General features: G+C 38.0%; 1 protein-coding gene across 1 annotated transcript in view; it reads right to left on the reverse strand.

The window, feature by feature from the left end:
• Nucleotides 1-21623, reverse strand: part of LOC109932831 (calcium-activated potassium channel subunit alpha-1-like) — a 621464-nt gene that overhangs the window by 200317 nt on the left and 399524 nt on the right. The window contains exon 4 of the mRNA XM_048616327.1: nt 3706-3799. Within this exon, the coding sequence (XP_048472284.1) occupies nt 3706-3799 (94 nt within the window). The remainder of the gene's footprint in view (nt 1-3705; nt 3800-21623) is intronic.

Raw genomic sequence — 21623 nt, forward strand, 5'->3', positions numbered from 1 at the left:
AGTCGTGAATTGTTGAATCTCGGGTGACAGAATGGTCACGTGATAATTCTTTAAGGTCTTAGCTGCCTAAATTCAGAACCTGTAACTTCTCAATGAGGAGCCTTGAGAATGAAATTCACAGACAGCTGGGTATCCCTAAATGTAGAACCTCATTAGTTTTACCTCCATGCGCTCTGACACATCTTTTTTCATTCATTTTTCAATAAGCATTTTGGCAAAATCAGCAATGTCCCGTGAAATGGAGACCTTGGGGCAACTGTCATTATTGGAACCATTACTGGAAGTTAAACCTGGAGATCACAATCTATACGCAGTTGCTGGTGACACTGGACAACTGATATGAACTGAAAGAAAGTTTTTCTTTAGAAGTTACTCTGCTTTATTTTAACTTCCTAAGCACATCAGATTAGACTGCAATTTTGCATTTACTTCAAAAAGAACTCTCAACTGTGATCCTTCACAACAACTGAATGAAAATAGGCATGGAAAATCAGTGAAATTCCAGCATAGGAGGCCAGTCTGAAAATCTGTTCAGTAATTTCACAAAGCAGTGGCCATTTTTTGAAACTGTCCTGTGGCAGCTATGCCAAAGGGCATTAGTGAGGCTCAACAGACCCCATTGAGAAACAACATATTCCTCCCAAGGTTCTGTTTAGTATTCAGATTTGTCCCATCCAGAACTTCAGTATAGAAAATATTTGTTTCGCTCTGTAAAGACATGATAAATCTTCTCATAATATAAATATTTAAAGGCAGTACCATTTTATATGCTGTGATCTTTCCAACTTATTGCATTGTCCACACAACGCAGTGTAAAAGTCCTTACACTCTTTTCTAAAGTATTTTCTATTCCTGAAAATAGCAATTGATAAATTATTAGACAAGAATATTTAGAATTCAGAAGCGATGGAGCCATGGCTGATAAAAACTTGAGTGTCAGATCAGCAAAGTTCTAATCGAATGGTGGAACAGACCAAAGAGGCTGAACGGCCTGCACCAGCTCCAGTAAACCTCAGTGCATATCTTTGAGTTAAAGATAGTTTTCACCCATTTTCAAGCACAGCTTTATGGGAAGTAAAGATCTTAATTACTCTTTGACTGAACAATCCAGACTTGTGATCAATTGTTCGTCTCTGCTTGTTTCTTATATTAAACTCTAACTGATTAACTCTACAAAGGTCATCCTTTGATAACTCTGCAAAAAGTTCCCAAGAAAACCTCTTATTAATCAGACTTCTCTTGCATTGTTTTAATGGCAGCATTGTTAGTCAAGGTAAAGAAAATTTGAACAGATTGACATTTCAGGATATCCTATTAGGCACTCAATAAGATTTACACTTTTCTTTCCTTCACAGCTGAGCAGTCTTTTTTTAAATGCAAGATAGACATAATCTCTTTGAACTCATCTTCACTGTATAAATACATGTCACTTTTACTAAGGCTAGTGAGGTGTTTAACGTGGCTGTTTATTGCCACTGCACGCACACACCACAGACATCAAGTGTAGCTTGGAAATTTGAAGTATGTTTTGTTGCTATAACTACAACATTGCCTCTAAAGCACACAGGCTGCAGGCAAACTATTTGTCCAACTGACAAATTGAAGGGAAAAAAGGGAAAGGTGCGCTTTCTCAGTTATTTTTTTGGTTGGAAAATGTTAATCTTGTAAGCAAATAGAGCTCACTCACACAAGGTTGATGGAAGCAGGCCTCTTGATTGCAGCCTCTTCACAGCATCTAACCACTGTTTTATATGGCATGAAGCATAATTTTTGATTAAATTGTGAATTTGAGCATAGAACAAAAAGGGACATCAGAATAACACAGTGCCAACCTGAAAGATTGCAAATGCTAACATGCAAAATTTAGCCTGGATCAAACTAAGAATTCCTTTCGTACAAAATTTGTAACAAGATTCATTACTCATGCAGACAATGTATAAGGTCATCCTTTATTCATGAACTTAACCACGTTAAAATTCAGAAAGGGATATGAAGCCAGGAACAGTTTGATGTCATGGGCATGGACATTACACGGTCCATTTAGAAAATAAATACGTGACAAAACATAATTTTGAATTTTAAACTGAGTTTTAAAATCATTTATAAAAAAAATCTTAAGTAACTGTACATTTCTAACTTAAACCAAAGGTGAAGTAGAGGCAGAACCTCATATGACCTGATTTCTGTAATTACAAAGATTGTGAGGACAGCACGACAGAGATCATTAAAAAGACCATCTTAACTATTCTAATACAATGCTGTAAAATCAAGACTGATTCAAATCTGAGAAACAAGAACTTAATGCACACACTTATCCTACAGCTGATCAAGGTTGAGCTTATGCATTAATACTGCATTATTCTGCATACTGCATTTTTGTTCCATTCCTCTTGTGATCTGTTGGAAAACAAATACATAAATTGTAGATGATCTGGCATTCTGGAGTCTGCTTTGGGACAATTTAACTTCAGGCAGAATTGTTGACTTTGAATATGACGTCCTCATTTGGCTTCAAAAGGTTGGGCTAACCCCTAAATTAGGTGTAAGATGCAGTAACAAAACATTCCACTTCAACAGATTGAGAATACCAGCCCAACGCAGTATATCAACTTACACTGGAGGTGGCTACAGAGGAGCCTGCAGCCACAAAATCGCAACCATCGTACCCACACCACAGTGACCCACAACTATGTCAGATGGGAAAGAATGGGGTTCTCTCAAAGGAAAATGAGGACAAATCGTAGAGATTTAGCTCAAGCTCTGACATAGCATTGAACTGAGTAAGACTAACACGTGCTCAACCGTTGAACTTTATTTACACACTCGTGCCCCCTCCAGAGATTTCAGTGAGACAAAACGCACAGCTCTTACTCAATAGTACACTCCTACACCTGTGGTTTTGGTCATTGTTTGTTGGAGGAATTAGTAGGCAACAAGCAAAATGGTGGGTGAATCTAAGTAACTCCCACCATTTCAGCCTGCACTCCCTCTTTTACTCACCTAGTGCTGGCAGGATTGAATAACAGAATAACAAATGTTAACCAAAAGACTATTACAATCATGTATTCCTATTTTACTTTGTGAGATAACTCACTATCACAGATATCTTACTAAATCAAGACAACAGAAAAAAAAGACACCACATGTGTTTTACTGCACATTGAAGGGGTGAACAATGCCTCACTGGTTAGTACTGCTGCCTCACAGCATTGGGTTTGATTCCAGCCTCGGGCGGCTGTCTGTGTGTGCAGTTTGCACGTTCTCCCAGTGTCTGTGTGCGTTTCCTCCGGATGCTCCAGTTTCTTCCCACAGACCAAAGATGTGCAGATTAGGTAGATTGCCCATCCTAAATTGTCCCGTAATGTCCAGGGATGCTCAGGCTAGGTAGATTAGTCTAAGTAAATGTGGGCTTATGGGGTTAGGTCTGGGTGGGATGCTCTTTGGAGGGCAGGTGTAGACTTGAAGGGCCAAATAGCCTCTATCTGCACTGTCGGGACTCTGTGATTCTATGATATATTCATATTGTGTACATAAATGTTCACTGATTTACCTTAGCGTGTACGAAGACTGGACGAAACTAACAGTAATTCGTAATCAGTTGGAATCAAATTATCTTAATTGCTCTGTTTAAAACCAAAAGCCTTCCTAGACTACCTCTGTGTGATTACATTCCAAATGTAACTTGTGTCTTAAGTTGATTCTCACCCGCAGTCCAAAGTAGAGTAGGAAGAATACATTGAATGCCATGTCAATCTGCAACGTGAAATCTTCATAGAAATTCTGACAGGATTCTATTGGGCTAGTAAAACACAGGAAAGGAAGGTTAATGATGAATCAGGACAAAAAAAATGTACAGAAACATAAGCCATAATAAAACATTTCCAGTCCTCATTATATTCCTAAATAGCAACAGGCTTTAATCCTACAATTTTCAGGCTAACTGCTTCGATCTTCGATATTACATATACAGGAGGAGAGAGCATCCAATATCAAGGAATGCCAAAAAAGAATCAGGAACATATGGGATTTGCTGTAAAAGAAGGGACATGCACAAAAAGCAGATATCAATCATAATTTTGTTGGTCCTTGATTAACCCTTAAAGGACTGAATACTTAAAACTGATTTTAAAAATTATAAAAATATACTAAGTCTATTCTTAAACGTAGAATGTACACAGCACCCTTAACATGGAGTGCCTCAAAACACAAATACACTATACCTTTACACAAACAGTAGGTGAAATAGCAGTGCTTTAAGGGTTACTAAATTCATGCAGGATTGATTTTCTCTGTATGAGAAGCAGCCATAGCAAATGCTAAGATATCGAATTCTTCATGTGTATCAGTATCAGGCACCAGTTATTAACAAAATATGTATTTTGACACATGCAGTTTATATAAAACAAATTATAATCACAACTCCCTGTAACCTTACTTTCAAGGAACCTTTTAATCTGCCCATCAGTAAATAAATTGCAGGCCAGTAAATTATACAGTAAAAGGCTCTCCAAACTAATGTAAATGTTTAGAAATATTCAACTCAAAGCTGCACATGCATATTGACAAAGTCACTTAAATGCACTACCAAATTGATGTCAGAACAAAAAGTAATGCTTTAACTGAATAGAATTCCACTATTATGAAAATATTTTACCCAACACTTAAAATATATAAACAATAATTTTTATGTTTTATTTGCTTCCTGGTGATACACTGGAGTTAAGTATGTTTTAGGAATACACAGCTGATTTATTTGGGAAGCAAAATTAAATACCCAAATTAGACACATTGAGAAATGAAAAATGCTGGAAATATCCAGCAATGAATAGCTGCCATGAAGGCCCCAACTAAAACATTAACTGGCCTTCTGTCTTTCTCAGTGCAACTTAACTGCCTTATATTTCCAATACTTTTCCATTGTAATTTTGACAATCTGAACTAACATTCTTCCAAATCTATTCCCTAACCCTCTTCACTGTCTACTCATTTGGGAGCTCTGAATACACTACTAGAGTTCCTTCGACATTGCACATTATAAGTAAATCACAGTTGGTCTTAAAATGGATATGCTATACAAATAGACAAATCGCATTAATTAGTTGCTAAAGTAAATCTGTTTTAGCCTGATCACACCCAAAAGGTGTTCAGTTGAATTTCTCTAAATATATTTACACATATATAAAAATATATATACAGTCACTCAGAAATCATTTAATTTTAAAAACTTGGTTTAGAACTAGGTACATTGGACTATACTGACCAATTTTAATTCGAGGCTGTGCAGCATACCCAGCATTTTAAGGATGTTATACAATTGTAATGAAGTGTGATGTCTGCAACACTTTAACCAAAATGCACTTTTAAACATTTTATAAAGTGATCGCCTATATTTTTGCTCACAGTTAAGTCATCTGATGTTACAAATATTAGTTCCTATAATAGTCAAAATTCTATTCACCCCAAGATGGAGCAAAACTCCTTAAGATAACAACATATAATTATTCTTCGGAATTTAGTTGCTATTTGGTTGAGGACTTTAGCAGATTAAAACTTGCCTGCTAGCTTCAGGCTGCAGTTCAGAAGCATATGTTATTTAAAGGTTATTTTGCATCTATAACAAAGTATGATCACTCGAGTAATTTCTAATTCCATTGAAGCATTATTTTTATATATTATTGCGAATAAATGTTTTCCTGACATTGATGCTTGAAGTGTCAGAGGGTAAAGAGGAGCTCATTACTTTTGGCTGAATAAAGAAAGCAGTTCTTCGAAGCTGCTTTAATCTAAGGTAAGATATTAAGAAAGGAAGGCTAAAATGGTTGGGAGGGGTAGGTGGTTCTTTATAGGAACAAAAATGAGAAAAATCACTGAAATTATGATAGTTTTAGATGAAGGAAGTTTTTATTAAGACAGAGATAAACAGGAGAGAAAGGAAAAAACACGAGCAAGCAAAAAGCTTGGATGCATAAAATGGCTGGCTTTAACCAGAGAAAGTAAACATTCTGTTCAGTTGCTTTCATTCACTGTTGCCATGTTAGTGGTATCCATCAGTTCAAGGTCTATTGCGCAAAGAGGAAAGGGAAATCAATACATTCCTTGGAGGGAGTGTTGGTTTTGTAGCTACGGATTCTATGCACAACAGATCAGTAATGGTTTTTCTCTAATCTTGTGAATCTCTTATAACATGCAAGCATTGCTATGAAAATAACTAAATCAATGAGCTAGAGTGGCACTCTGGAATCTAATAATCTATCCTCAAAGCACAAAAGTTGCCATCAAGTAGAGGAATGATTTGATTTTGCACACTAATATCAACTGATCGTCTCAACAAATCACCACACAAAGCTGCAAAATCTCAAGTTGAATTACATAGCTTTGAGGCACAAAATACAGCTATTTAAAAATCACTGAGAATTATTTTCACTTTTGAAAACATGACTGTTTATAACTGAACATTGTGTCTGTAGAAAATTCTTACAAATGCTGCAATACACAGCCCTGCTAACAGGACAGTTGGGAACTAGTAACTCAAAAGCCGACAAATGAAATGTGTAACCAGCAGGTTCTCACATGATCTCAATTTAAACAAAGCACAACTAATTCTCCAATCAAATCACTCTAGGTTTTCTAAGCTCTTTAATTCCATCAATAACATATTTACACAGGTACCAGACAGATATTTTAAAGTTTCTCTGAAGCAAAGTTTGTTAAATAAAGATGTTAAAGCAGTCAAATACTTTTAATTCTGAAAGTGATAGTGCTCAGTTATGGATTCTAAAAGTTCAATGACATCCTGTGAACTATTGCAAGAGGGCCTGATTAGGTGAATTTGCTGACAGGAGTTTTCGTACTATTGTTACAGCAGTAAGTTACAAAAAAAAACAAAACAGGAAATCAAGTTAAAACAGAGTATAGTACTAGTAAATTTAGAAACAGCACAGAAGTTGAATGCAAAACTGTTTTCAGTCTGTACCACATGACTTCATCAACTCAAAGAACACAGCTGTCGGCACAGTGGGAGCAATCAAATCAGTTCTTGGTATCATGATTCATTTGGAAATAAACTTCTGCATTGTGAAAATAAAAGCATTAGGAATGGTCCAATGTATTGAATATGACTCTCCCTAAAGCCTGTTTCTAGGTGGAACAGGGCAAATCGAGAATTCGTTATAATTTAAATCACTTTAAGTATCAGTGCATGATCTTCTACTCTCAGTAACTAGCAGGACTGATGAGCCCTAAGCCAACATTAATCAAGATGCATGTTTCTGGCATACTGGTAGTGCCCCTACCCCTGAATTAGAAGGCCTGGATCCAAGTTTTGCTTGTCCAGAGATGTGTCAGAAAATGTCCAAACAGGTTGATTAAAAATACCTACGCATTTTAAATCATTTTAGATAAAATTCCACATGCTCATGCGTTTTTCCATTTCACCACTGAAGTAAACAGTTTTGACTTTTATCAAGCTTTTCAATTCCCGTTATTATTTAAACAACCCTAAATCTTCCAAATTCAAGGAAATATACATAAATTTTCTGTAACATATATCTTCATAATTTAGAACGTGTAGCCTAAGAATTTTTACATTGAATCTGTGCTACAACCATTCCAAGGGGACTTCGAATTTATCTGAAGCTGATTTTTGGAGTGTAAAACACTCAAATATGATCCAGGATGATACAGTGATATTGAAAATTGTATCAACTTTCCCCTTCTTCCGTTAGTAAAATTGAATAAATCATTAACCTTAAAATAAACAATAACTCTAAAAATATTCATCCCCCATCCCCCCCATCAGGCAGTCCTTTTACACTCCTTGACTAAGAGCAAGTATAAGATTCTTTTAATTTTCTGGTTACTTTCCTCCTTTCTTTTTTTGCAATACCTGGCCTACAAAAGTCTTATACTCCCAAATCTTTATCATTATAAATGTCACAAATGGTGGAAGGAACATGTAGCTTTGATAATGGGAGGCCTAAGGGTCAGGATGTGGGTCAAAGGAGGACCCCTAACCTAGGGATACTCATGGGTAATGGTGGGGGCGGGGAGGACGACTTGGTGGATGTTTTGAGGAAAGAAGGTGATGATGGATCTTCTCTTTAGTTCATTTTAGTTTTCTTCAGCTCAGAATGCAATTCCTCACAGATAGTGAACAGTGAAATTAGGCAGAGGTTTTTGTAGGTGAAATGAGTTATTGTAGTGTTCCATGAATTGACTGAAGGCAACCCATTAATAAAGTCATCTGCATGAGAACCATCCTCAGTTGTGTTCTCCTCCTTGATGGAGACGTCCACGTGGCAACATATTCTCTCTCATGATTTCAAGGTCCCAGCAATACGGGAAAGTGAAGTGAGGTGTGAGGTGAAGGACATCTATTGATGTTTAAGGCAGGGATAAGAGAACTGCAATGAAAATGCTGAAGAGATCAATCCCAGCCATTTGTTCATATCTATCACCTCATGCACACAAAGGAGCTGGGATAAGTAAACCTTGCATTCTACCAGCTATGGTGTAGCCAAGTGTCGCTGAACTGTGGGACTACTTTATGTCTGGTCTGACACCTTTCAGCCCCAAGTGTCAAAGGTCACAAACGTAATCTGAACTTCCAGTCCAGGCTTGCAGAGACCTGGTGTCCTTTAAATCTAGTGCCCAGACCTTCAGCCTTAGAAGGTCCCCAGGTCCTAGGGTCCTTCTACCTTGACCCGTGAGATTTGCCCTTCTCCTCAAACATGCATATGTAACGAGCTGACATCATGTGATTGTACAAGGAAACCTGAGCCCAATCAGAGGTAACTCCTCTTTCCAAGCCTGACATTGGACCCAGGATCCACAGTAGAAGATTTTACCCAAGGTCAAAAACTTAAAAAAAACGGCTCTTCCTGGGTCCAAAGATTTATCCAGTGAGCCATACACAACAGGAAGGTGCCAGGGCAGCTTTCTATTCTATACTAAAATAGGTGGGACTTACTTGAAGGTCTTCCAATTAACTTCATTGGTTGAGGTTTTAAGTGCAGAAGAGCTGGGCCAGGGTTCCCACTGGTGACTGTTAACCAGCAATCCTGCTGCGGTCATTGGATAATATCACTATTGGGCAGAGCTAAGAGAACAGCTCTCATCGGCTAGTCTATTACCTCTGGCTGCCAAAGGAAGTTGAGAGAAAGTACTGTCAATTAAGAATAGTGGATGTTTGCTCAATATTAGCGCAAGTAGCACAAATGCGTTCAAGGAGAAGCTGGTTAAGTTAGAGCGACAGAAAAGAATAACAGTAAATAAATCTGCTGATAGAGTAGATGAAGTATAGTGGGAAGAAGTTCATGTGGAGCATAAGAACTGCCATAGAACAGTGGATAGAACTGTCTGTTTGTGCTATAAATTCACTGTGACTAAATGTAGAAATCCCTTGTTTGCTGAATCATGGGATAACATCAGTATAGGATCTAGGTCATCACATGTGAGGGATGCTTCAATGATACTGTGGGTGAGAGAGATAGAAGTTGAAATTTATATTACTTAACATTTCTTTCCCTTGATTTTGACAAGAGAATTGTAGTAATTGTAACAAGGTCAGCCAGCTGGACGTCAAAGAATATAAGTTCCCTGACTGGGGCTGTTAGTCTTGTCCAATCAGAGACCCCTGGCTGATATAAAAAGGTTGAGTGTCAAGGATGCAGTCTGGTGCTTGACTCTGTATAAGGCAGTACTATAGTCAAGGACTGTTCATGTGTAAATAAAGGGTGACTTGGTGATGGGACACAGGCCTCTGTTAAATAATTTCAAGAATGACAGGAGAACTTGCACCCAGGTTGCTGTCAGAGTTATTTCTTGGGTTGCCTCAGATGATCTTCCCTCACACAATGCCTGTGGAAAAACAGCAGTTAGGATGAATTCATGCAGAACCTTGGATAGCACCATTCCATTCAACTCCCAAGGAACTTCCTCATCTCAGAAAGCAGGAAGTGCAGATATGAAAGATTAGCAAGAGGAAAGATCAAACCAGCTAAATTTAAAAGCAAAGAGAGAGTTCTAATATAACAGGAATGACAACGCCAAAAGATAAGCCACAGGCTTGGCAAAAAGGATTGTAATGTACTTGTTAGAAGGTGATGAATTTAGGCATAGATGATCGCCACTGCTTAAGTGTGAGCTGAGAATGATCTAAAAAAAAAATCGGGAATAAGTGCTTTCAAAAATTCAAAATGCTTCAAACCAAATGAATATTGGAAAGAAAGAGAAACATGCTGGCCTAAACAGTGTTCAGAGAGGACATTTAGGCCTGATTGTTGAAAGTAGTAAACACAGGCTCATTGAAGAATATGAAAAGGTTGTTAAGCAAAAAAGACTTCAACTGCAGACAAACAACTCAAGTTGACTCGAGTAGGTGAAACCTGCTCAGATACAAACTAAAGACTTCTCCCTATTGGAGGAATGCAGTGGTGATACTTTTCAACAAGGTAGTCATTGCGGGATTGAGGGTATTTTTCAATAATTATAGTTTGATTATGCATTTGGTTGGCAAGTGAGGTATTAATATTATATTCCGCTCAATTATATTCAATGAAAAACATTGATTTCTGTGAATCAAGCCTGTGTATTGAGTGGAGTGCCACATTAGATCAGGTCAAAAATAAACAAATGGCAGAGGCTTGCTTTTATGGCCCAGACAACATAAACCTGGACTAAGAAACGGGAAGATTTTTTGAAGTAAAACCTTTTATTCAAAGACACAGTTTTGTGTTTTAAATTGGCTTAATTTGGATTCAAGTCTTATAAATTGTGCTGCATGATGATTTCTTAAGACAATCTAGACTGTACTACGTTAATACAGTGATAAGGTTTGATTCTTGGGCATATGACTCCCACTTCTATGGAGAACAAAGGAAGTGACTTTTCAGTTAACCTGTTCCGGGTAACAGCAGTGATCCTGAAGTCCCATATGAGCAAGTAGTTCTTTCAACTGAAAGATATCGGTAGGCTTTGGAATTCTCAAGAACATTTAATTGAATCAGTTACATATTTGGAATGTTATTAATCATTAGAATGTGACATTATATATCCTCTAAGCAGACACAGATTAATCTGGTGATGCCTTCCTAACTTATTAAGTTTACGTCTCTCTACTAATAGGGAAATGTCATAGCAGAAGGATGTTCCTACAAACGACAGCTATCTTAAGGAATTGGTCAGGAGATAGTTGGAACTGATATCTGAGAGATGACTACTATCCTTAAGAAATCAATCAGGAATTGGGCACATACTGCCCTGCCAATCTAAGACTGATCATGTGCCAGCCATGCAGTGGTGAGCCAAATTAGAGTTCAGGCGTTCAACTGATTATACTCAGGAGTAGTAGCTATAATCTTTAGCAGCTCAACACCCAGGGAAACAACAGGACAACAACTTATTTTAACACAACAAGGGACAAGCACCTAGTCAGTCGGAAGTCACAGGCTGATGTATGAAGAGAACTGAATGAACCATTGCTTTATTAAGTATCACTATTTTGTACTTATTGTGACAAACTTAATAAACTCTATGGAACTTGTAAAACATACTTATTCCCCTAGTCTAAAACTGTAATTGACTTAAGTCCTACAACAAATTGAATATGTGATCCTAACTTCAAAAGGTCAATGACCTTGGCATTTTACCTCAGTACCTAAGTGTAAACCAATTTTATAAGGACATTTCAAATACAGTGCCATTAAGGAGTACCAGTTTTACAAACTAATTTAAGGTTATTCAACAATTTGTTGAAATAACTAACACATTAATATTTAATTCAAAAGGATGTACTGTAATATCTGTACCAGTGGTAAATACTTCTCAAAGCATTGGCTTGTGCAGAAAAAGGAGAAATATTCAGTAATGTACTTAAATTCTCAATAGGATTGCAGAGGCAGAATAACATGGTGTGATTAAACCTCCTCTCCCTGAACATCTTTAAAAAAGTCAAATTAGCAGTCAGCTAATATAACGGAATGACTTTGTGGGTAAAAAATGTAGCAGAGAGGAAGGTAAACTGAAAGCTGAGCATCATTGTTCACTGCCTTGCTGTGCCATGGGGAGATAAGCAGCATCATTGTGACAGAACCATCAGAACACTGAGCCTCAAGGTTAATTACAATCCCACATGAGGGCATAGCTGCACTTCAGAGCCTGATGCATCAGTGAAAGCAAGTAAAACCACAACACACCTGCCAAATGGTCTTGGTGATGGGTTTACATCATGTGATGACATTCCTTGAAAATATGAAAGTGCTGAATTCCCACAGCATTACACAGGAAAAAACCTGTACTTCTAAAGTAAAATACAGATTTTTCCTTAATCAATTTTATCATGTCTAAGCATAGCTACTTATATACCTATTACAAAATATTTATAATTTAATAAATAATTGCTTGTAAATTCATAGTTAAAAATGAAATACAATGGAATAATTCCACAAGGTTATAACCATTTTTTTAAAAATTGAAGAAATAGACTCTGAGGTTTTTTTAACATTATAATATTACTATGAATAGTATCCACAAAATCAGAGCCAAAAAAAAGCAACATAGTCAGAAATATTTCTACATTTGCCCAAATAACCACCCTTGGATGAAGCTGAAAGGATGCAGTGGAAGCACTTTGACAAATACAACACAAAATGAACAGGATTCTCAATCTTAGGTCAATGAGGATTACCCAAGTTTTTTTTTTAGCAGATTGAGATTTATATTCCCCATCAATTGGTCCGATTCCAAGGGGGAAATAAGTCAATTGGAACTGTTGCAAATTTGTCTGTTTTTCTTTAACTATTGTAAACTTACTTTCTGTGTTGGTTAGAGGAGCACCTATTGAAAGAAGCTCAGACGAGGAAGGAAAACACTGAGTAAAATCAGCAATTAATATTCAATGTTTCAGTTGGAATGTATGTTTATGGTTTAGCCAATTGAAAACTTAATTTCAGATAGTGAGACAGTTAAGAGATTTCCAAGCTCCAAAATTTAACCCAAACCTCTGAACTATCACTGGGATTGCCTAGGAAATTTGAACAGGAAGAAAACTTGTTACAGTCATTAAAGTCGTGATTTGTTACTATGATCACTCATTTAGTATCTCAGCTAGGGCCTCTGCCTCAAAACTTAAACTCATTTTGGTTCATAACTGGCTCTTCTCTTCTTGTACAATTTTTATGCCTATGGAAGATTTCTGTATTCCTGTGTGTTAGCTGTTAGTCTCTTCCCATATGCTTCTCATTCCTTTTTTTCCACTTATTCTCTGCAAGTTATCTTTAAGCTATGTTCTCACATACAATAACCTGACATTTGTCACGCACACCCTCTTTCTGCCTTGCTTTTATCATACACTTTAGAGGCAGCATATTACTCTGTTACAGATCTGCCTCTGAATCTCTGGACGTGATCTGTTCTCACTCACGTAAGCTGGTCCTCCGCCAATTAATTGTTCTTGGACATTTCCTATCATTAATCTAAACCTCATGATACCATGATCACTATCCCCCAAATATTCCCCAGGTGAAGCTTGATCCATTTCATTCCCCAGAACCAGATCCAGCAACGCTTTCTTCCTCATTCCTCCTATTTCCCAGCTGTGGCTAGGCCCAGGTACTTGCATAGGTGACTGAGCATTCCAAACACCTTTATGGAGATAAGACTTTAAGATGTCAATGTTTTCTTACCTTTTGGTTCTTTGTTTTATATTTTTCAGTTTTTTTTAAAATTCTGGTTTTGTAACGAAAATGGCACTGGAGAATGACAACTCTGTGCACTTTTCACTGTACTCACAGATATAAGTGAAGTTATACACTTTAGTGTGAAAAGCTGAATTGCAGAATATAATATAAATGGTGATATATTGGGAAATGTGGATGTACAAAGGAATCCAGGTGACCTTGTACACCAGTGGAAGTAAAATGAGTACATTGAAAGTAAACAAGCAAAAGGTATGTTGGCCTTCATTGCAAGAGGCTTTGAATTCAGAAGTAGTGATGTTTCACAGTGGGTATACATGACCTTGGTAAAAGCGCACCTGAATTATTGTGTGCGTTTCTGGTCTGCCTAACTAAGGTAGGATATACTTGTCACAGAGGGAGTACAGTGGAAGTTCTCTTGGCTGATATCAGGAATGGCAGGAATGTTGTGTGGGAAGAGAGATTGGTTTGATTAGACCTGCATTCACTGGAGTTTAGAAGAATGAGAGAGGATCTGATTGAATCACATAAAATTCTGACAGGGCTTGACCAATTAGACGCAGGGTGGAGGTTTTCCCTGTTTGGAGCAGTGGTCACATTCTCTAGATATGGAGTAGGCCTTTGAGGAAACATTTCATTGGTCAAAGTCTGGTCAACCTGTAGGATTTGCTACCACAGAAGGCTGTGAATGCCAGCTAACTAAGTATATTCAAGAAAAGGATTGATCATTTTTTGGACATTAAAGAAATCAAGGAGAATGGAGAGAAACTGAGAACATGGTGTTAAGACAGTGGATCAGCCAGGATCATATTGAATGGTAAGCAGTGTCAAAGGGCCAAATGGCCTACTCCTACTCCTCATTCTAGTTTCTATATTTCTATGAAATCTTATCTAGCTTTGAACTGCATGTGTCTCAGATTCTCATCTATGTGGTTGATACTTAAACTGTCCTCTGAAATGGCCTAGCAAGCTACTCAGTTCAAGTCAGTTAGGGACAGGTGATAAATGTTGGCCCAGGAATCCTATTAATTTTTTTTTTTTACAAAAAGACACTATAGCTGGGGGAGATAGTTACATAGGAATAGGCCATTCAACCTGTTGAGCCAATTCCACCATTTAATACTTCTGTGGCTGATGGAACATTTCAATGCCTTTTACCCATGATACCCCCACAACCTTCTCTACATTGATGATCAAAAATTTTATCAACTTCTAGAATCATTGAATTACAGAATAAAGAAGAACCCTTCAGCCTATCAAGTCTATACCACAAAAAATACAAGCACTCGGTCACCATCTCGAACAATTCCACCAGATTCATTAGCGTAACTTCGCTCTGACCAAGCCATGCTGACAATCCTGATTAAACCTTGTTTCTCTAAATGGAGATTAATTTTGTTCTTCTCTATTTTCTCCAATAGTTTCCTTACCATTGATGTTAGACTCACTGGCCTATAGTTCCCTGGTCTATCTTACCTCCCTTCTTGTAAAGTGGAACCACATTAGCTGTCCTTCAGTCTTCTGGCACCTCTCCTGTCATAAGAAATGATTTAAAAATTTGGGTCAAGGTTCATGCAATTTCCTCCCTCAATTTCCTCTCCTCCCACAGCAGCCTGTGATATAACTAATCTGGATCTCGGAATTTAACACTTTTAAATTTGTCAGAACTTTCAATACCTCCTCGGTTCTTATGTCAATCTTCCCAGAACTTCACAGTCATCCTTCTTGAATTTTGTACTTTCACCCTCTTTCTCCCAATGAAAGACAGACGTGAAATACTCATTTAACACTCCACTAATGTCCTCTGGCTTCATGCACAGATTGACCAATTGGTCCCTACTCTTTCCCTGGTTATTCTCTTTCTTCATGATATACTTGCAGAATATCATGGGATTCTCCCTAATCCGGCCTGCCCCCCTCTTTGCTTCCTGAGGCGCCGTGCGTCTTCTCCCTCTTTCCCCCTCCACCCCAGTTGTCCTTGAGAACAACTGTAAGTAGACCCACAATACTGTTAGGGAGGGAGTTCCAAGATTTCAACCCACAGTGAAAGAACGGTGATAAATTTCCAAGTTATTATGCTGATTGGTTTGGAGGGGAACATGCAGGTGATGGTGTTCCCATGTATCTGCTGGCCTTGTCCTTCTAGATGGAAGTGGTCGTGGGTTTGGAAGGTGCTGTCGAAGGATCTTTGGTGAATTTCTGCAGTGCATCTTGTAGATGGTACACACTGCTGCTACCGAGCATCGGTGGCAAAAGGATTCAATGTTCGTGGATAAGATACCAATCAAGCGGGCTGCTTTGTCCTGGATTCTATCCAGCTTCTTGAGTGCTGTTGGAGCTGAATCCATCCAGGCAAGTGGGGAGTACTCCATCACACTCCTGGAGTCACATTTCATGCTGTAGAAATGTCTGTCTGATCCCCTGATTATGGAAGCCCCTATGATTATGGCTATGCCCCCTGTTGGCGGCATGGCAGCTGTGGTTAGCAATGCTGCCTCAGAGGACCTGGATTCAATTCCACTCTTGGGCGACTGTCTGCGTGGAGTTTGCACATTCTCCTTGTGTCTGCGTGGGTTTCCTCTGTGCGCTCCAGTTTCCTCCCACAGTCCAAAGATGTGCAGGTTAGTTGGATTGGCCATGCTAAATTGCCCTTACTGTCCAGGGATGTGCAGGCTAGGTGGATCAGCCAAAGGAAATACAGGATTACAGGAATAGGGTAGGGGGGCGTGTCTAGGTGGGATGCTCTTCAAAGGGCCAGTGTGTCTTGATGGGCCGAATGGCCTGCTTCCACAGTGTAGGGATTCTATGATTCTACATGCTCCTATACTTTAGTACATGTGACCATAAAATCTAATTCTAACCCTATTTTGAGTTTATTTAGAAGGGACAAAGGTAATGGAATGTTGAATGATTAAGAAAATTCAGAGGATGTTGTATGGTGAATCAAATTTAAACTATTATGGAAAAAGGTGGCTGGAATGAGATGAGAGGTTTCACATTATGATAGCTTAATTAGAAGCAGGTTGAAGCTTTGAAGACACTGGAAGTCTGAATTTTCAAGATGCAATATACGTTTAGAATGAAAAAACCTGCAGAGAACAATACCAATCCACCGTACTATACTCCCAAAAGGATGAGGATGAAGCGAAGTTCTGTAAATACAGAGGAAGATAGCTAAATGATAATTATCATTGTATCAACAGCAGTTTACACAGAGGAATGATAATGACAACCAAGTAAATAGCAGCTGATCATTAGCTCAGGAATGAGAAGAATTAGATTATGGAGAATCTCTCGACAATTGCCTTGAGTCTTTTTGAAGAAGTGACATAGAAGCTCGATGAAGGTAGGGGAGTGAACATTGTCTATGTGGATTTCAGCAAGGCATTCAACAAGTTTTCGCATGATAGACTGCTTAGTAAGGTTAGAGGACATGGAATCTACAGAGAGGCATCAATTTGCATACAAAATTGGCTCGAAGGTAGGAGACAGAGGATGGTGGTGGAGGATTATTTTTCGGACTGGAAGCCTATGACCAGCGGTGTGCCGCCAAGATCAGTACTGGGTCTGCTACTTTTTGTCATTTATATAAATGATCTGGATGTGAATACAGGAGGTTAGTAAGTTTGCAGATGACACCAAAATTGGTGGTGTAGTGGACATTGAAGAAGGTTGTCTCAGAGTATTAAGAGACCTTGATCAGATAGGCCAATGAGCTGAGAAGTGGCAGATTTAACGTAATTTAGATAAATGTGAGGTGTTGCATTTTGGTAAGGCAAGTCAGGGCAGGACTTAAACACTGAATGGTAGGGTCCTGGAGAGTGTTGCTGAACAAAGAGACTTTGGGGTGCAGGTTATTAGTTCCTTGAAGGTAGAGTCACAGGTAGACAAGTTAATGAGGGTGGTGTTTGGTACATTTACCTTTACTGGCCAGTGTAAAAGTTGGGATGTCATGTTGTGGCTATACAGGAGATTAGTTAGGCCACTTTTGAAATAATATCTTCTATTCTGGTCTCCCTGCTATAGGAAAGATGTTGTTAAACTTGAAAGGTTGCAGTAAAGATTTACGAGGATGTTGCCAGGATTGGAGGATTTGAGCTATAGGGAGAGGCTGAATAGGCTGAGGATATTTTCCCTGGAGCATCGGAGGCTGAAGGGAGACCTTATAGAGATTTATAAAATCGTGAGGGGCATGGATAGGGTGAATAGCTAAGGTCTTTTTCCTGGGGTAGGGGAGTCCAAAACTAGATGGCACAGGTTTAAGGTGACAGGGGCAAGATTTAAAAGGGACATAAGGGGCAACATTTTCACAGAGTGTGGTGTGTGCATGGAATGAGCTGCCAGAGGAAGTGGAGGAGCTGGTACAATTACAACATTTAAAAGGCAATTGGATGGGTATAAGAATAGGAAAGGTTTAGGGGGAATATGAGCCAAATGGCACTAGATTTATCTAGGATATCTGGTTGGCAAGGATCTGTTTCTATGCTGTCTCACTCTATGACTTTATATGCTGAACATTTCCACCATTTTCTATATTTAAGATTTTCTGTATGCACAGATTTTTGCTTTTGGAATACAGGAATTGTACTTTATTATGGTAGAATTCAAAATTTCAGATGCATGAACAGATCTGAAGCAAACAAAATATTGCAATGGATGTAGGAAGAATGTCACAAAAATAAGAAGTGACTCAACACATGTAAATAGGTAATGAGGCTGATGCTACATTCAACTTAATATTCAGCAACAAATTTATCAAGACAAGTAATAATCTCAAAATGAATGAACAAAAGTTCGAGAATTAAAAGTGCTTTTTATAGAAAACACTGATATTTGTGAAGTTTTTAAAAAAGATTAAGGTTTATGGAATGAATGGCAATTTAACACAGATGGAATGAAAACTGGACAGGTAAATAGCAGAAATTGTAATAAATGAACAAGCTTGGTCTGAAGGTCAGAATGAATGAAGCTCCACAAAATAACAGCAACCTGCTTGTCCAAGGACTGGTGCAAAGGGGGAAAAAACAATGTTTAAAGTGAACTAAAATAAATCAGTGTTCTGAGGAACATCATACACTTTTCAGTGGAAATATACCTTTGAGCAGGAATCATGTAAATGACTTCTACATCACAGCTATCCAATAGCTCAGCTGGTAACAGGATGTAATGTGTGTTTGATTAGTTTCACTCAAAGAGAACAGTTAGTTGATGTGAAACTATATTCCTCAAGACTAGTCAAGGGTTGGGAGACACCTTCATGGAGGCTTGGATCAAACAAGTCCATTTTAGATTTCTAACTGACTGTTCAGTGAGAGCACATTTGGAACCATGTGCAATATGGGCACCTACCATCAGAAGGACAATGAAAGCAAAGTATTGCAGATGCCATTGATCTATAATACAAACAGAAAATGCCAAAGAAGCTCAACAGGTCTAGCAACATCAGTGGAGAGAGAAACAGAGTTAATGTTTCAAGTCCGGTATGACATCTTTGAAACTTAAGGAGGTTGGAAAACCAATAGGTTTTATGCTGTAGAAAAGGGGGTAGAAGAAGTATAAGTAGAACAGATAGTAATGAGCCCAGAGCAAAGGACAAAAAGAGTGCTAATGCCAATTAAGGGATTTAAGAGGGCATTAGGTTATTTGAATAGAAACAAAACTCAAGAGTACAGGGGAAAGGTAGGAGAATGACATTGTCATAACACCCATTGGACAGGTGCAGTTTACATGTTGAGTGAAACAACAGCCTTCTACACTGTTAGATTTACCAGATTCTGTTGGAGTAGAGAAAAGATATAGATGAAGCTTAGGTGTTAATGGCATAAAATAGGTCAACTCTGCTGTAAGCAAACCTATGCAAACAAGACACAGGAAGGATGGTGGGGGCGGTGGTATGGGACTGCAGAAGGGTTAATCAAAATGGAGAATGAAGTTCATGATCTGTAGTTGCTGAACTCAGTGTTGAAAGCTGTAATAGTTAAAATGCCTAAATGGGAAATGAGATGTTGTTCCTCCAGTTTTCCAGCCCCTTTCAGTCCTGAAGCAGTCATTTTGGACTGTTTTTTTTGTTTGTCTTTCCACAAATGTTGCCAGATGTGCTGAGATTCTCCAACAGTTTACGATTTTATTTCATCAGAGACTGGTTTGGAACAGAATTCTAACAAACCAACTTACTTTAATAAAAAGCTTCTTAAACATCCAAAGAATAAATGAGCTTCGTGGACCAAATAGACTTCCTTGTTCCATACTTTATATCCCAGCTTAGAAAAATTGAGCACCAAATAAACTATCAAAGATAGTATATCTGCATACTGAATTTGCTCAGTGTTGAGCAAAATGGTTGCACGTGGGAACTAGCTCCAATAAGCATAGACGAAACGACTGGATGGAAGAAGGTTAAAAACAAAATCACAGAACAAGTCAAATAAACAGCAGTATCTAACAGAAATTGGAAAACTCAAGTTTTTTTTTCTCTCAACATCCTTTTTGACATGAGTACATGACAGAAAGTAAGAAGCTCACCAATTATTGTATGCATGTCAAATGATAACAATATAAATTATTTATGTACAGATTATGCTATAAAGTGTACAACTTAAGTGCTATTTTTATGCAATTCTATTTTGGATACACATCTTGTTTCTTGGGTGATTAGTCAAATAGCCAATACTTTCACACAACCATTATTTTTCCTCTGCCATGAAGGACATCTCAATTTATCCTCACGTGACATCCACACACAAATACATACAGTAATGATTACTGAGTCGTGATTGGAGAAGATAACCTCCCAATTATTCCCTCCCTAAACAAGGGATGATGAAACCAAGTGTAATACCTGGCCACAACTATCATATATTCGGCAAAGTCAGAACAGCTCATGGAGTTGAAGATAAATGCATGGCTGAAATAATTAGCTTCTGAAGGACCCTGACTCCAGTAGTGGAATGGGGGAAGCTGTACTGTAAAGGCAAGCTCTGCTTGAACAGGGCTGGCACAAGTAATCGTGGAGGCAAAGATTAAAATGGACTGCTAACAGAACTATAGGAGCTAAAGTAACATAAATCTGAAGACAAAAGAACTATGCAGAGGTAAAGTTCTGATCAAGGGTAACAAATAGTGTGGAAATAAATCCAGTTCTAAAACAGAAGTATAAAATCATTGCAAAAACAGTAAAAGATACAACCATTAAAGATTAACTAAACCGCCTACAGCAATGTACACAATGTTCAAAATAAAACTGGGCAAGTGGAAGTAATAATCTATAGTAAGGAACCAGATATAGTAGGAACAATTCAAGTATGGTCACATAAGACCATAGACCATAACAAATAGGAACAGGAGTAGGCTGTTCACCCCTCAAGCCTTTTACACCCTTCAGAAAGATCATGGCAATCCACTTTCCTACATTATCTCTACAACCCTTTATTCCCCCATTGATCAAGAATCTATCTATTTCAACTTTAAATACATACAAGAACTCTGTCCCACAGCTATCTGTGGCAAGGAGTTCCAAAGAATCACAACCTTCTGAAAGAAAAAATTCTTTCCCATCTCAATCTTAAATTGGTGCCTCTTTATTCTGAGACTAAATAACAGGATTTCCAACTAAATATTTCAATACAGCATAATGATAATGGATGTGGGAGAAAGGGGTGGTGATTGGAGTAACTGTACTCATCAGAGATAACAGCAATAGAAAAGAAAGGGATGTAAACAACAGAAGGTTAGAAACAGAATACATTAGCATTGAAATTTAGGATAAGAAGGATTGATTTCATATGTGGCAATGATAGAGACCTCCAAATAAGATAAAGGAATTGGAGGAAGAAATTCGGAAGTAAATGTATAAAATGAATACATAGAGTAATATTGACAAGAAAGGTTTTAACTACCACAAAATAAAGTGAGAGGAGGCGGAAGTACAAA

Source organism: Rhincodon typus, chromosome 34 (assembly GCF_021869965.1).
Source record: "Rhincodon typus isolate 14 chromosome 34, sRhiTyp1.1, whole genome shotgun sequence".
Lineage (NCBI taxonomy): Eukaryota > Metazoa > Chordata > Chondrichthyes > Orectolobiformes > Rhincodontidae > Rhincodon > Rhincodon typus.